Here is a 17,775-nt window from a genome sequence, read left to right on the forward strand (position 1 = left end):
AATTAAAGACAACAAATCGCAAAGTATAACGAACGAAATTCACCTGAAGTTGAAAACTCAATGACATACAAATAGTTACTTCCTTTGTCGAGAAGGCCCGTATCCAATTTATCAGCTCGGACCCTATGTATAGTAGAGAATACATAGTTCTAATAGATACAGAGTTTCAGCATACATACATCGGCAAGCTGTGTCGGGAACGTCTGAAAACTGCGTATGGGGTATATTATCGTGTTTATATTTCTATCTTGGCACGCAAGCAGAAAATTAGTCTCAGAGTTAAGAAGATTTAGAAAAGCGAATGTAAGCCTTCTAGACAGTCTGACAGACTGTGATTTTATAGAAGTATATGTCGCTCTGCTCCTTTAACACGAATCTTCAGTGCTTGGGGATCTCACCTGACCAGAGATTGGCCGTCCCCATAATTAAAGGTAAATCTAAGATGGAAAACCTCTGTGTGGTCCACTCAGCTTTAAAGAAAAATGGCGATTGCGTTATCTCTCACCAGTTAAAGTAGTGGAGCAACACTATTACACGGTATGCTCAAAACTATTTGCTTTAAGCGGATTTTAATTTTACAATAACGTTCATTCAAACTTACATTGGCGTGGGTATGTACAAAAATCGATTCTACGCGATACCCATAATTCAACTCGGTAATAATCTAAAAATGAAACGTTCGTGCCTGAAATTGGCTCCGCTCCGAGCCACACCGGGGAGTTCCTAGTTTTATTACTATTAAAAATTATATTGGTTTTTCGAAATTACTTTTATGGGATTTTCGCGTATTTGACTTGTACTTTAACGACCCGTCGTCGACTAAATGAAATAAGTTTCGACCGAAAATTTGACCCGCATAATCTCGAGTTTAAGCTCGTTCGAACTTCTCAAAGCGGCTGTCATGAGCTCCGAAAATTGTGTGCTATTACAAGACAATCGATCCCTCTGCCGCGATGCAGCCTCCATTACGGTGGGATGTTTGTATCTAGTTGGCTCAGAATGACTTTGGTAAATTGTACGAATACGTGAACGATAAATTACGTCGGCACGTCTATATCGAACTGTAAAGTACGAAGACGTAGAGTTGTTTGCGAGAACACGTATATTAAATGTCGGTTTTATTAGGAAAAAAGATATATATATATATATATATATATATATATATATATATATATATATATATATATATATATATATATATATATATATATATATATATATATATATACATTTACATTAATATCGATTGAGTTCTTCTTCTTCTTTCTGTTCCATATATACTCGTACGTTGGGGTTACCATCTCATTTTCTCAGTTCAATATTAGATTATTGCTCATCATATTGATCCTGCATCTTGCACTCCTCAGCAATCTCCGGTGTTTCATCGTATGTCGACCAGCCAGTTTTTGTGAAAAAGTTTACCGATTCTTATCTTAACCCCTTCATCGCAGTCCCACCTCTCATTAACTACAGAGCCAAAAACCTGAAGTTATACACCACCGCCATCATTTTAGTTTTCTTTATATTAATGTTCAGACATTACAAAGCACTAATCTGTTTCAGCCTGTACAACAGAAACTGCAGATCCCTCAGTTTATTCTTCATTATAGCGGTATAATGCATAACTAATATTGTTAATACTATTATGTAGTATCGGCGATAATATATAGGCAGTCTCTAATAACTTCTTTTGTGGCGTCGACGAAATCTGAATATGAATTTTGACTTCGGCTGACTGATTCCAGTGCAAATACCTGATTATTGTCATGTCGTCCACGAAAATTTCGGTCAATCTCCGTAGTAAAATGTCCGTTTTTTAAGTTATCAAATGCACGTCGGCATCGATGAAACAGATCGTGGCGTTTGTTGAGTTGAGGTTCCATTGATTCGGATGACTGATTCCCACATCGATGAAAGGTAAAGATTGAGTCGCAGTTAAGATTGTTTAATTGTTTAGAGATTTGTATGGATTCTTCGATTTTTCTTTGTTAGGAGAATTGATTGCATGCAAGAATTTTATTTTGTCTTTGACGGATCGAAGATATTGAGAGATTTTTATACAATTGGTAAATCTGGTTCTAATGTTATATATCTTAAGAACTTTTGATATGTGGTCAGTGTTATTTTGAATGTAAGGGAATGTTACTATTTACCAAGCTTCTGGATTTCTCATGAGTTGGTTATTGATTAACCGAAGTTGCTGACAATTCGCCAGTCCATCTGTTCCATGTCTTTTTTGCTATAGCTATAGGAGGGACAAGAACTTATGACTTATTTCCATATTAGTATTCTCCGATTTTTGTTTGGTAGAAAAACTGGTTGCATGCAAGACTTTTTGTTTGGTCAAAGAGAGAGAACTATTCGAAAGCGTCAAAAAAGGAAAAAAAAATGGTTATCTCGGAAATATAATCCGTGGAGAGCAATACCACTTTCAGCGTCTCATTCTCCGCCAATAAACAGGGATAAGAAAACAATGAACGCAGATGCAGGAAATCTGCTTGGCACATGAAGAAGACGAAGTCTCTGATGTGGAAATTGTTAAAAAGAAGAGCAAATGTTAGGTGTTTTAATTTTGGGTTCATTGACTCAGAAAGAGATAATTTTACTGCTCTAGAAACAAGAAAGTTGGTAACAGATGATTTTTGTATTAGTTCATCAACGTCGCTTTTCCATAATTTTGGTTTTGGATGGAAGATGTCTAGGGTTTTTTCTCAAAAGATTCTATTGAAATTCTACTCAATTTTATCCACAACTTTGAAGTACGTTCCAGGCAAGCATCAAGCATTTTTCAATTGAGATGAGAATGTTTGATTCGAGAGTCTCAGATTTTAAAATGTCTGAAATTTTGTTAAATGTTTAAAGAGGGACTCTACGTCGGATATTCTGGTTAGTTCCTTATTTGCAGTTTTCGCTTACCATAAAGGGGGCGCCGGATATTTGAAAAATATTTCCCAACATTACCGTTACTGGGAACAAATTTACCAAAGTGTGACATGACTGTATGCGACGAACTTAGGTCGAGTGTATATTTGAGAGCTATTTTATACAGGGTGCACGCAAAAAAATCCATTGAGTTTGAGGTATCCATATTTTTCCAAAGTGGTCTAGTTCGAGCCCAAAATTAACGTCCCGCAATTTCCGGAGATTTTTTTTCGTCGCGGAAATACTCGGCGCTAACGAACGGAACCCAAACAAGGGAATCGTCGGCAAATTAATTTTTATGTCGTAACTTATTTTCCGGACCAAATCCTCAAACATTATCGCGTCGTTGTTATTCGCTGACGGAACGCGGCACCGCCAAGAAGACGTAACCTCTCTCTCTATCTCTCTCTCTGTCTCACCGCCTGTTTTGTTGTTATTAATATCTGCCAGTCTTCCGGGCACTAAACCAATTACCGGATTCAACGAAAACGTTCACGGATGATAAATTTTGGGCGACGCGTTTGCCTTTTGTCTGAATGTCCTTACAACGATCTGTTTATGCGACTCTTAACAAATCGTGTTCGCGACAAATGTACGCGCGAACGCCATTTTCAACAATAAAAACGTATCTATTAATTGCGTTCGGCTTAGCCGTCTACTCTTCTGTCAAATGATTTCTACATTAGAGATAGATATCTAGTTATCTAACTAGGTGAGTAATCCAATCAAAATAGACAAAAATAACTCAAAACTTAAGCAAAATTGGGATAGAGCTGAAAATTGGCATAGAAGTTAAATATACGTGAAATGTCAAAAATCCGCATCGATTCGATTTGTGCAAAAAATTCGATTCAAGGTCAAACGTATAAAATTGAGGTTTTTTCCATTTTTATCGATAACGGCAAGTTTTATCTTGAAAATAAGTCAGACAAAGTTATAGATCATACAATTCTCTACACTTCCGGTCACTTTTTTTCTCACGACTCACCATTTTTGTTTAACGTGGTTTCCCCAGCAGGTATCCTCCACAATCTATTGTAATGAAGAAAATTTGATCAGATCGCATCTTATTGATTGAAAGTATGCTAATATTGATAATTTTCAAAGTGGAATAGGTTGTTTTCTTCTAAATGTTGTTACAATAGATAATTGTCTGCTTCTACTTCAACAATTATTGCTGTTCTTAGAAAAGGGATGTATCAATTGTCTCTTTCTTTAGCAGGCGGGGTTATTTGTTGATTTCCAACCCCATTTTTCTGGGTTCAGCTCATTGCCTAGCCACACTTGAACTTGATAATACACAGGATACAAATGCTGACAGGCAGAAGCAGACGTTGGAGGTAGACAAGACAACTGTACTGTTTTATTGTTCCATATTTTACAAACTTCAAATATCTATATTTATCTATGCAATCAATTTTCTTTTGGAGTACCATACATTGCAAGAACAAAACGAATTCCATTTGCAACGACGTCGAAGTGTGGAGAAGAGTTAATCTTTGTAAATACTTCTGCGCAATCAATTAAATCATTACCTTTTCCGAACATTTTAGATACTGCTGTTTTACTTCTTTTCAAAAATGCTTATATAAAATATGAGCTTGACATTTTGGATATGGTCAGACATTGTGATGAATATATTGTTGATTGTACTCGAGCTTTCCCAGGTTTCAAAACGTACAAAATCAGTAGTATCAACAAATCAACATTTTCCCCAACAACGACAGTTATATTTGAACTTTTCCATTGTTCTATGACTTTAAATGATTATAGAATAAAAAAAACTAAATTTGTTGGAAGCTATGGAGATTAACAAAATGAAATATTCGAATTTATTACTTAATGACCAGTTGGATTTAAATGCGTCTCCGTTGTTAAGTTTAAATTTGTAACCCTATACCTGTAAAAATCTATTACTACCTGTTTTTATATATAAGTGTCGGAATGTAGTCATGTTTTGTATTTGATAAAGGGACAGTGTTGCCGAAACAGCTGTCATATAGTATTAAAAACTGTGAAAATCTTAACATTTTTGTTCTAATTTAATTTGTGTTAAATGAATTTTCATCAAGTAAAAGGCACCTCAGTCCGATTTTTACAAAAAAAAAATATGTCAATACAATTATTTAGAAATTTAATAAAAACGATTTAGGCAATGTAGAAACATATTGTGTCGTACATCGTACATTAGTAATAGAAAATCCAATTTAATACATGATGTACTTTTTGCAAAAAAAAAAGAAAAGAAGAAAATCGTATCTTCGGAAGTGATGGGATTTTTTAGTTTTCTCAACAGAACGGTATTAACCTTTATTATAGACCGAGCGTTAATAGCATTATTATAGTCGTGACGATTTATCGCGGATGGGACTATAACGCGGTTCTATTGAAAAAACTTCGCCCCTCGATTTGCCTGGCCGCCATTTTAATCAAACCAATTCGCTAAGTATTGTCCGCCTTCCCTTAAACACTTTAGCTCTATCGACTAATCAAATTGTTCCCGGGCGGAAGAACGGGAGAGAAACTGCTAGTTGGAGTCCGAAAGTTATTTGTCACAATGATTGAAGCGGCTTTACCGGATATACATGTCCTCGGAGCTATTGCATCGATTAATCACAACGGAGCGGAGCAATTTCGAGACTCCATTTCTGCATGTCGCCACCTTTACAAATTTAAAACGCTTTGTTTTCGTGATTAAATACCAAACTGTTGAGCGCCGCCATGTTTCGGGATTCTGATCGCGCGATTACCGTCAGATGTTTAGATTACGAAATGTCCTTGGAAAAATACTCTAGTACCTTACAAAATCTTGAGGAAGTTCTCGCGGTTTATAATAGTAATAATAATAATAATAATAATGATTAATTTTAATTTAATATCGGCGTGTCGTTATTTAGCGCCCAAAGATTACCTTAAGCGGCATAATCAGGTTGCAGGGATTATCCATCAGCATATCTGGAACAACAAAAAGCTGATAAATTGTGAACTTCCGTACTACAAATACTTACCACAAAATGTCATCGAAAACGAAAGGTACAAGGTTTATTGGGACACAGCCATAATAACTGATGAGCAGGTAAGACACAATCGACCAGATATAGTGGTTCTCGACAAGCAAAAGAAAGGGGGGTTTCTGATTGATGTGAGCACCCCATTGGGCGAAAATATAGCTAAGGTAAGGACCGATAAAATTTCTAAATATCAAGCTAAAAGGCTTCCAACAGTATCCATAATTCCAATCATAATCTCTGCAAACGGAATTGAAGAAAAGAACAACTTTTGGGCATAGAAAACCACAAGAAAATTACCACGCTGGTGCAGAAGTTGACAATACTGGGCACGTGCAACATAGTCCGAAGGGTGATGGCGCATGGAGGAGTCGTTGACGAGTATACTCCCGATTGTTCCATGGTCAAAAAGGACCCAACAAAAGTTGTGAGAAGACCAAAAAAAAAGAAAGAAAAATAATAATAATGATAATGACAATCATCATGATAATGATGATGATAATGATAAACAATATAACTTCATTAATCAGAAGCGAAAATAATTTGCATAGTTTCAAAATATAATTTTAGGGAAGGGTTTAACAATAGCCACTAACCGATTTACAATTCGATTGCGTAGAACCAATATACATTTTTGACCTTGCTTCGTAAGAAGGAATTGGCAGAGCATTGAGCATCCTTCTCTTTCCATACTCTATATGTTATCCCTCAAAGGCATCGACAAAACGAATACTGATATACTGATATATGAATATTTGAAGTAAAATAGGGCGTGGAAAAAGGTTTATGTTAGTGTGACAGAATTACAAAAAGGACTAAACAAATGATACAAGTCAACCTTTGAGTCGATATGCAGAAACCTGGAAGCACGTAAGAAACCAGTAAACTAGTATGACTGACACCATTATCCAGACTAAAATGCTCACTTGGTGTCTCCAGGGATTGGAATGGAATAGATGACCAAAGAAAATGTGGAATTGATTTCTTTCAAAAGAAAAAAAAGAGGAAGACCACCAATGTACGTGAAGCAATGTTAGCAAGAAAATAAAACAGAGATTATCTTTCAATGCGATATTAATATGCAGTATAAAAATAGGACCTCATTATCCTTGTTATGCTTAACTCTATCGAAGGCCTTACGAAAGATACGTATGGAAAGATACATATGGAAAACTAGTCATTTGGTCCTTGCATTTTTTATATATTCTTTTAAGTACAATTTTTGGAAGATTGGATTGTGGTAATCTTACAATTTTATGGTATTTCGTCTCTTGAGAAGAGTTGTCAAAAATGCGAATTTGAGCCAACCCGGTGCTACTAATCCATATTGAATGTTGAATTCAATATGTTTTTGAGCTTGTTTGGTTGGTCTTCTTCCATAAGTTTAAAAAAAATTGAGTGTAAATCGTCGGGTCATGCCATTCTTCGTCTCTTCTACTGCAGCTTTAGTGCTAAAAAGACTCCCTGTTCTATCGTCCACAAAACTCCTCTAAACGTATCTCTTCCATTACCACTTTATCTTTTCCTCATATTGCCCGGGTCGTCTATTATATCCGTTTATCTCTTACGTTTCCATAGTCCTGCTGCTTCTTTGACTTTTTTACGAACGTTAATCCAATCATGCTTACTTTCCAAAAAGTTCTGTTTTCTTACACTGGTCTTCCAGCCTGTTTTCCGTCATTATTATCCAGTTCTCACTCTTTACATTAGGTATTTATCAAGATCTTCTTTCTTCACAAGTTACTTAATCCGAATTTGTTTTGAAGTTAAGTTGAGTTGAAGAGGTTCTGAACCTTCTTTTATATGTCGTCCTTTATTAGTTGTTTTAAATCGTATATTAGTACATTTTTCTTTGCAATCTTCTTAAGTTAGTCCACCTCTGATAATTTAATGTTAGAAGCTTTATTTTGTCGAAACCTCTATCTTTCGTGGTTTGAAAGATCATACGTATTACATACGATATACAGTGAACTCCGGTTAAAAAGTAACATCTAGGGACCATAAAATGAGTACTTTCTAAGCGGGTACGTAGATATTTTTATTTTATATAAAAACAGAAAACTAATAAACACTAATATAGGTGCTATAAAACGGAAGAAACAAAACTCCCAAAACTAAAAACTTATCTTTCTGTATAAACTTTACAACATACAATTAAAAATAAATAAGAACTAAAAGTTCAGATTTTCACTAAATTATATAATTTGACATGACAATTGTTTCGACAACACCGTGTTTCTATCAAATCACATTTGATAAAGTACAACTTCAAAACAAATTCGGATGAAGTAACATGTGAAGAAAGAAGTTCTTGATAAATACCTAATGTAAAGCCACCTCAGTTCAGTACAATTAAGAACACATATGTATTTTATTCTTTTTGAGTAAAAAAAATCTTTATTTTTGTTTGTTTACTTTTTCTCAATTAAATTTTATATTCGCGATGTGCTTCTCGACCTTCCAGGACACTTGCATAATATCGTCAGTTACATTATCAGTAGATTGTAAAAAAAATGTAACAATTTCAGGGGCACAAAGCGCTTCAGAATAACTTGATACTTCGTCCTGTTGAACATCATCTTCGCTTTCATTACCAGAGCTTTGAGGATCGTTTGACTGTAAAACTTGAGTAATAATATAACAATCCGTTAATAACTCTTTTGTTATTAAATTATCATCATCAGTTGGGAAGCTATCCAGCTCAGAAAGATACATTTCGATGTTGGTTAGATCTTGGCAATTATTGCGCAACCAATTACTTAGGGGAACCTCCCAGTCATCATCGTCATTATTTTCGTACTTCTCGAACCACTGAACCAGAGGTCAATCAATCAAATCAATCAAACTCATCTTCCAATTTTATCAGACCTGCATATCAAAAGCAGTTTGGAATAGTGGAAAATTGTGCAAGTAATTTTATGAAGTCTAGGATAGTGATGTTGAAAGGTTCCTTATTTTCAAATAACTGGATCACACGATACAAAAAATATCTGCGGCAATATGCCTTAAGGCATTTTATTATGCCCTGATCCATTGGTTGGACGACTGAGGTGCTATTTGAAGGTAAAAACTCTAATCTCATATTTGATTAGATTTTTCATTCAATTTCATCCTAATCCAATCATCCCAATCTTTTAAATAATTTTAAAAAATACCTGCTCGCTGATATGAGTTATAACTGACAGGTAAATTTTTCACATTTTTAATGCATCTCGATCGTTCATATTTATAAATAACAAGAAGTTTGCATTTTTCGCTTCCTGCCATATTTGCATGTTTTTGCCAGTTTCTTTTGCCTAGCAATTTCCGCCTTACCGATACCACTCTCAATACTTCTGATAATCTCTATCGTGTCTTTTACAGTTAAAGACTGGCGCCGATCTGACATTTTAATCATAAACTCAAAAAATCGTGCTAGCATAGAACAATAATGTAGAAACTGCCGGCCGAACAAGCACGTTTCAGAGAAAACCTCGCAAATGATTACTGAACCAGAACAATACTTAAAATATTGTACTTTATAACAATAGTAGAATAAGATACTAGACTAGTTTAGCTGGACCAGTAAAATATGTACGTAATACCCGGAAGTACGCCATGAACGTTATAAATGGAGTTTACTGTATAACAAAACAAATTTTTAACTTCCCATCTATCTTACATCATTTGTTATCTAGTCCTTACTCTTCACCTTAGTCGATTTTAGGTTTTTATCAAGAACATCTTGTCTTCTTGAAGTTCCTTCACATCTTCCTCCATCTGCATTTATTCTTCTGTTGAAGATCGGTTCAAGAGGTTCAGGAGCTTCTTCTGTATATCATCAATTTTGTAATTTTATATCATATGTTGGTACATTTCCTTTTGCAATTTTCTAAAGCTGTATCTTTTAAAAGTTCACGTGCGAGAAAACCGTAACTTTAATACCATAAAATCGCCCTAAATGGGAGATTTTTAAAAGTGAGCAATAAGTTCTTAAAACCGTCGCAAATGGCGCAACCAAAAACTTATAGTTGCCTCTAAATGTCTAGTTTTATCATTCGGCGACGTTGAAATTATTTCCATCCTTTAGAGCCGAAACCGGACCGTTATTTCGGAAATTTAACGGGTCTTCATATTATCCGAAACGAGCGACCATCGGAGAAGACATTAAAGGGACAACAAACCTTATCGCCGGTTGTTTCATTGACAAATAACGGAATGCTCCGGCGCTAAGACAACACATAAATCGGGTTTATTGCAATAAATGGGGTGCTCGAGTTTTGCCGGGATCAAAACTTTTTGGCTTCCAAAGCAAACTATCCATGATAATGTTGGTTTCTCTCTACGAGGGTCGAGACACGATAGCAGTGTTCTCTATTGGACATCTTTTCGGGGCGACGTAAGGTGTTAAGGTATTGTAAAATAAACATTAAATGTTGATTTTAGATATCATTTGCCATCCTATATCATTTATTTGGTAAACTTGGTAAAGTTTAAAGGTCTCCCAAAATCCTACTTTTTTTTGAGCTCTAAGTTCTTTTATTCATATTTTAAGTTAGGTTATAGATATTGAGATGCCATTTTTATTGAGTCGCTGGGCCTTTATCTACTTACACGAAAAAAGTCGTATCGTATATTTTTTTTAAGATTCTCAGAATATTCCACCTGGTAAGGTAAGCAACCGCAATTGCGTGCAAGAACAATAGTGAAGGAAAAGCCTTTTTTACCAACTCCAACTTAAAATGCGTTGACTACTTTTTAGAAATTTTATGGATCCTTCTGATTAAAGGAAGGTAGGGTGGAACTTTTAATTACACTTTCCACATATGTTAATAATTAAAGACACTCGCTTTTGATATCATTATAATGAAAGTTAAATTTTTTCGTTCTTTTCCCAGCTTTGATAAAAATTTGTGCTTTTTGTAAGCCAAAGCCTCCGCAAAAGAATCACGATTTTGAGAACTAAAGCTAAAAATAAATGTGTTGATGTTTTATATGCGGCCTCGTGTAAAGATCCTTCCTACCGCCTTTGCAACCTCCGCCCGACGGGATACAAGGAGCAATCTATCACGCGCTCGAGACCAATTTAAATTTTAAAGAAAATTTTAGCATGCGCATCCAATAACATGGATTGTTTCAGTCACAATTCTCCACTTTTTGCTATCATCGGCGGCCATTAATCACGCCAGCCCCCGTGTCGCACTTTGGCGAGCGAAAAACCCGATTTCAGCTAACTTTGTTGGTTTTTGCGCAAGGAAACTTCGTAAATCCCGGAAGAAACCCGGAATATTGGCGAAAGAATTGCCTACTGCCGACAGCAATATCGGTTAGGCGAAGGAGGAAGAAAGCGTACTCGTGGATCGCGTTTAAAATGAAAGGAATAATAAAACTGGAATTAATTGGAAATTCGGGCATAAAGATAATACTAATATAAAAATCTCCGAAAATCAAAAGTGTTTCAAAATACATACAGAAAAGCCATATCTTTCCACACGGATCGATTCTAGCAAATAAAAAGTGGCTTATATTTTAAAAATAATTATTTTGTAATTATTTAATATTGTTAATAATAATTAATTTAAACATTTTAATTGGTTGTAACTTTTTTGTTTTTAGAGATATCAAGATAAACATAAAACCAAAATATAGAGTTAATAGCCAAATTTTTTCCCAAGTGACGTATAAAACAAAACATATAAGCCTACATCTTAATTTTTTAAATGGAACACTCTGTATATTATATATATGTTTAATAGAATATATTATTCCGATTACAATGATGGAACACACTTTATATTTTGGTCCACTCATTTTTGAGAAATACTCAAAAATAGGTAAAATTTTTATATTTTCAAAGAGTGCCGTCACTGACTACAACAACAATAATTATTTACAAATTAAAGTAGAACAAAAACACTAAAAATGACAAGATACATTAAAGTAATAAATTCTTTAACTATTCTAAGTTCGGTTTCATTTTTGGGTAAAGGTGCTTCTACTATAGCTTTTAATTTTACTCGTCAAGTATAAAGATCCCTTTCATATATTATATATCCGAAAAGTTCTCTCGCTAATGTGGAAATTATTTGGATTTTAATTCTGACTTCGGTGATTGGGGTTAAGATAGCTTTACGGGCCCGGAAACATGAGAGTTGATAACCAATATGACAATGCATTAAGGTTTCGGTCTGTATGCGTAGATTTTCTGTAAACTGATTGACCCAATATTAGGTCTGATTTTTCTATTCATAAGCATATCTAAGAGTTGGAGATTATTATTAGCTTCTAATTCAGTGCTTAAATGTATATTTTACGTTATGTAATTTAAATGACTAAGAAAACCTCTGAGGCCAAATAACAAAAATAACATTAGCGTAGTATCTCCTGTCCTCTTTCCTGGAGAAATTTAAAGGTTTAGGTTCAGTTACGGTCTGTTCATAGATATAAGAAAGTGACCAGTTGCTTTTGAATGGCATTATCCAAGGGTAAAAATACAATGCAACAAGATTATTACCTAAAGTAAATAAAAAAGTAAATTTAAATTCAGGTAAAATTGTGGTCCGTAATGGAAAATAATTTTATACCTACCTGTGTTTAATATTCTTTGGTTTGGTATGCTACTTAGTTTCAGTTTATTAGTAATCATTCTTATTTCGTGCGTAATACAGCGTGTGTCAAATCGTGTGCGAATTATGCAAAATATGTGCGAGTCTAGTGTGTCTCTGGAGATGCTCCCGCCCAAATGTAGAAAACTATTGAGACTAAGGAAGTTATAAACAATGTTTATTTGACTCTCATTCAACGTGGTGTCAGCAAACAAGCATCTTTAGAAGAAACGGCCACATTGACGAAAATTCCAACATCAACTGTATGGAAAATTGTGAGAGTCTATCTTCGATTTTTATAGATATTTGGTTTCCTTCAAACTTTTTTTTAACGGTCTCTATTATTTTTTGTGGCAATCCGATGGTCTTCATTGCCTTCCATGGTATCACAACAATTTGTGATAAAAAATGGAATCAGATACTTTTTTTAAATTATTTATTGTTTATCAGAAATTACATTTCCACAACAAGAAAGACATCGATGAATAGAAAGTGGTAAATTGTTTCAAATAGAATAGTTCTGTTCAGGTGTGACGTAAGAGCAGCCTTTAGTGGAGAATTTCAGAGAAATGTTATTGCTTAAACTTAATTGTGCGATAATTCTTAAAATGGACTTTGGCAATTGCCAATTTAAATTGCTGGGTGGTAGATAAAAGGGGGCAAAGCTTGAGTACAAATTCGTGTAGTGTGAACCGGCTGCCATGCTGATATCTTCTTGATAGAATGATATATGATGATGATATGAATGAAATGATATGAAGTTGGTCTGTACGTAGGCCCCAAACTGAAAGACATCCAGAATTACGTTCCATGAGGAAAGCTTACTCTTTCTCAGCATCGACAATACGGCCCCGCCTGCCTAACTCGCTTTGGAAACTGTTGTGTCTCCATTTCTCTAAACAATGCCACCCACATCTAGCCTTGAATAACCCAAGACCTTTGGCTGGGTTGCCGAAGGAATCAGATACGGGGTGGAAGATGGTTGCTTGCAGAGGTGCGAAAGTGTTATTAGTTTTTTGATAGCTCTTCAGAAAAACTAAAATATCTCAGCAGGCCGTGAACATTTTTAAAGTTTCTAAAAGGCATGCGAATAAGCTTTAAAGAGCACAACTTTCTTTCTAATTTAACTCTTCGACGGGTATCGAGATTTTGCACACAGTGTGTGCTTCTTATAAACATTGAATTAAGCAAAGCATTTTTACATTTCCAATTGAACGAGTTTTTTTTAGCAAAACGCTTCGCTACTGATTTTCACACAAAGGAGTAATTTCCTATTGTTTTCGAAGCGGGACTTAAAAATGTTTCGTCTCCCTTTTGTGCGGCCGTTCAAAAATGTCCGCCCCGGTTGGTCGCCGCCATAACCGAGAAATGTTGTTCGCAGGGGCGGAAGATGACGTGCATCGTTTCGCGGGCAACGACACCATCACCGACTACTTCCGGCTCGTGATGCGAGACGGAGACTTTCTTCTCATCGGAGGAAGGTAAGTGGAAAAACCATAAGGCCCCGAAAGGGTCGATCGGAACGGATATTGTTTCCTGATGAAAGTCCCGCTAATTTGAAATAACTTTGCTGCAGCTTTTTTCCACACTCGATACCGACGCCATTTTTGGCTGATTCCGATTACTTCGATTACATATTAACAAAGGATATTAAACATTAGGCTGGGTCAAGGAAAATGATTTTTTTTTTGGATCTGGCATACAAAAACTAGTTGCTAGTTACCTCTAGAAAGTACTTACCACTCATAGTTTTGCAAGTTCGATTTAATCTCATTTATAAATAATCATATCTTAACATAAATAGCTAATAAACCAATTTTATTGAAAATTTATCGATGTTTGATGATACTGTCCCACTCGATATAAAAAAGAAGGTAGTCGAAGCTGTTAAAACTCGATATGGTATAAATTGTGGGGTTAAAAAATTTGTTCAAAATATCATCAATTCGATAATTCAAAAGGATTTGGGTAACTTTGTTTCTCAAAAATCATTGAATTTGAAATCTGCGACCTACCATACGATTTCCTTGATGTTGATAATGCATTGGGGGCTTCAAATGAGAGTTATAAGAAAAATGAAAAATATCTAAATCAGCGTTTGACGAAAAACGAAGAACAGTTTCAATACTTCCTGCAAGTTGTCAAAGAAAATCGACTATTTTCTGACCGACGATTTGTTTAACTAAATCTAAAAAATTTATATTTTTTTATTAATACTGTAACAGAATTCTTTTTCTATTTGTTAATTAAAGAACTTTTTCTTTTTAAATAAATAATAAATAATTTCAAAATTTACTAATTCAATGAATACATTGAAAATATTTATTAAAAATTATGAATATAAGAATCCATTGGGTTTCCCATGCAAAACTCTTCAAAATGGTTCGAGTAATCGATTAACCGCACGAGACCTTTTTTGTAGAGCATTAAATTTCCCATAAGAATAATTGAAAACGTTTCACGATAATTATTTTTCAGTCAAAAACAAAAATCAGAACAAAAATTTATCTTTCTTTGAATTCTTCATCATTGACTTCGAGTATCTTTGAAATGATTCGATCTATCGGTAAAGGATAAGACACCATTTTTGTAGAGCGTTCAATTTCCTATTTAATAAATAATAATAATATTATATTGGTGATATGATATGATTATTTATATCTAACACTTCATCGAAAACGCAAAACTGTAATGAGAATAATCTTCCCATTAATATCATTTGTATATAGTATTTGTGTATCAGATCAAAAAAAAAATTAAAATTATATGCTACTTTACACTTCACTCAGTGGTTCAAGAAGACAATTTAGCTTCAGAAAATTTATTATCAAAATATTTAGACACTTTTTGCTCATTAAAGCAATATTATGCGTGTAATGGGATTTCAAAAAAGGGTATTCCATCCAAATTATGTTCAAATGACCCATCTGTTTTGGGTTTTTAGTCTTTATTTTAGAAAAAATGTATTTCATAAAACCTTTTCAAATCTTTTTCGGAATTCAGTCAAACTTACGATTTAAAAGAAATTCAGCGTGAAAATCAACAAACTAAACGGTTTTTTTTGTAGTCGCACATACGCCACGTGTTGGTAAATTATTTACATAAATTGCGTACCGTTATCCAAAGATGTAGGGAGATGTTTTCTTGGTCCTCTTGAAAATCATCCTTTTTCCGCCAAAATCTGTAAAAAAAAAATACAAAGGCAGGTTGAAACAGGTTGTAGTTCAATTTGCATCAACACCAGAAAAAATAGCAAAAACGCCTGCAAGTCAGAACAGGTTTTGCCGTTATGTTCCAAATGTTATGTCAAGCATATAAATATAGGGAATGTTTGCTTGGTTTCCAATGAACAGTTACATACAGCGATGTCTCTCAAAAATGTCGCCTCATCAGACCATAAAATTTCGTCTTGATGGTTGAGAATCCACTGGCAAATTTCTAAACAACTTGGAAAGCCTTCGGGTCTAAAATTCTGCAGTTTGGCCCTTGCGTTTAAGTTATTCTGCTACGCTAAAAATTCATTTATCCACGTCACAACACTGGACAATAACTGCGAATTTAATTTATAGAAAAATGTTAACGTGAAGAGATTGAAACACCATCTCAGTAAACTTTCAATTGTTTCAGGGATATTATTTGAGAATTTTACTCAATTCTGTTATCTTGTCATTGCAATAACCTAAGTAAAATTATCTGTTCTGTTCTGAAAACGCTCCATACTCCAACCACACCAAATAAAAAAAAACTCTGAACAAACACATCCAAAAAAAAAACAAATGTCAAACTGACAACAAAATAAGAATCTTATTAATTCTGATTCATGAATAAGTAAGAACACAAATTTTCCGATTTATTGCAGTTATTGTTACCTCTACCCCTCATAAGGCATGCCAAAATTACTAACAAGCTAATATTTCAAAACTTTCTGCCAATCTGACTCGGAAATATTAATAATAACAATTAATATTATTTGTAATAAATATGTATTAATCAAATTAATAAAAAGTAATATTCATAAATTATAAATGCTCTAATTCATTAATAAATGCTCTAATATTTTGGACAACTAATTTCAGGACACTCTGTATACATTTACCTGTATGTAATAGTCTTGATGTATAAATATTCTAAGCTGTAATTAAAAATTAAATAAATAAAATTGACCTTATTTTTATCAGGGTATATAGAAATGTTTATGGATATATATATATATATATATATATATATATATATATATATATATATATATATATATATATATATATATATATATATATATATATATATATATATATATATATATATATATATATATATATATATATATATATATATATATATATATATATATATATATATATATATATATATATATATATATATATATATATATACACAAAACGGTAGTCGTGACCGGCTAGTTGAACAACAAATTTTAGTTAATTGGGGTATCGGTCCTGATGAGGGCTCAAATAAAAGGCTTTTGTGCTACACCAAGCTTTCGAAAATGTTTATTTTCTTCTTCAGGGGCTACAATATGAAGAGCTTTTATTGATTGGAAAAACCCCATTCCTGTAAAATACACAAAACGGTAGTCGTGACCGGCTAGTTGAACAACAAATTTTAGTTAATTGGGGTATCGGTCCTGATGAGGGCTCAAATAAAAGGCTTTTGTGCTACACCAAGCTTTCGAAAATGTTTATTTTCTTCTTCACGGGCTACAATATGAAGAGCTTTTATTGATTGGAAAAACCCCATTCCTGTAAAATACACAAAACGGTAGTCGTGACCGGCTAGTTGAACAACAAATTTTAGTTAATTGGGGTATCGGTCCTGATGAGGGCTCAAATAAAAGGCTTTTGTGCTACACCAAGCTTTCGAAAATGTTTATTTTCTTCTTCAGGGGCTACAATATGAAGAGCTTTTATTGATTGGAAAAACCCCATTCCTGTAAAATACACAAAACGGTAGTCGTGACCGGCTAGTTGAACAACAAATTTTAGTTAATTGGGGTATCGGTCCTGATGAGGGCTCAAATAAAAGGCTTTTGTGCTACACCAAGCTTTCGAAAATGTTTATTTTCTTCTTCAGGGGCTACAATATGAAGAGCTTTTATTGATTGGAAAAACCCCATTCCTGTAAAATACACAAAACGGTAGTCGTGACCGGCTAGTTGAACAACAAATTTTAGTTAATTGGGGTATCGGTCCTGATGAGGGCTCAAATAAAAGGCTTTTGTGCTACACCAAGCTTTCGAAAAT

General features: G+C 34.1%; 1 protein-coding gene across 3 annotated transcripts in view; it reads left to right on the top strand.

Moving 5' to 3' along the window:
• LOC132696374 (semaphorin-1A) overlaps nucleotides 1-17,775 on the top strand; it is a 785,898-nt gene that overhangs the window by 554,745 nt on the left and 213,378 nt on the right. For all 3 annotated transcript variants that reach the window (XM_060661169.1, XM_060661178.1, XM_060661187.1), the window contains one exon: nucleotides 13,896-13,995. In XM_060661169.1, the coding sequence (XP_060517152.1) occupies nucleotides 13,896-13,995 (100 nt within the window). The remainder of the gene's footprint in view (nucleotides 1-13,895; nucleotides 13,996-17,775) is intronic.

The sequence above is a fragment of the Cylas formicarius genome, unplaced genomic scaffold (genome assembly GCF_029955315.1).
Source record: "Cylas formicarius isolate icCylForm1 unplaced genomic scaffold, icCylForm1.1 PGA_scaffold_10__41_contigs__length_53128322, whole genome shotgun sequence".
Classification (NCBI taxonomy): Eukaryota; Metazoa; Arthropoda; class Insecta; order Coleoptera; family Brentidae; genus Cylas; species Cylas formicarius.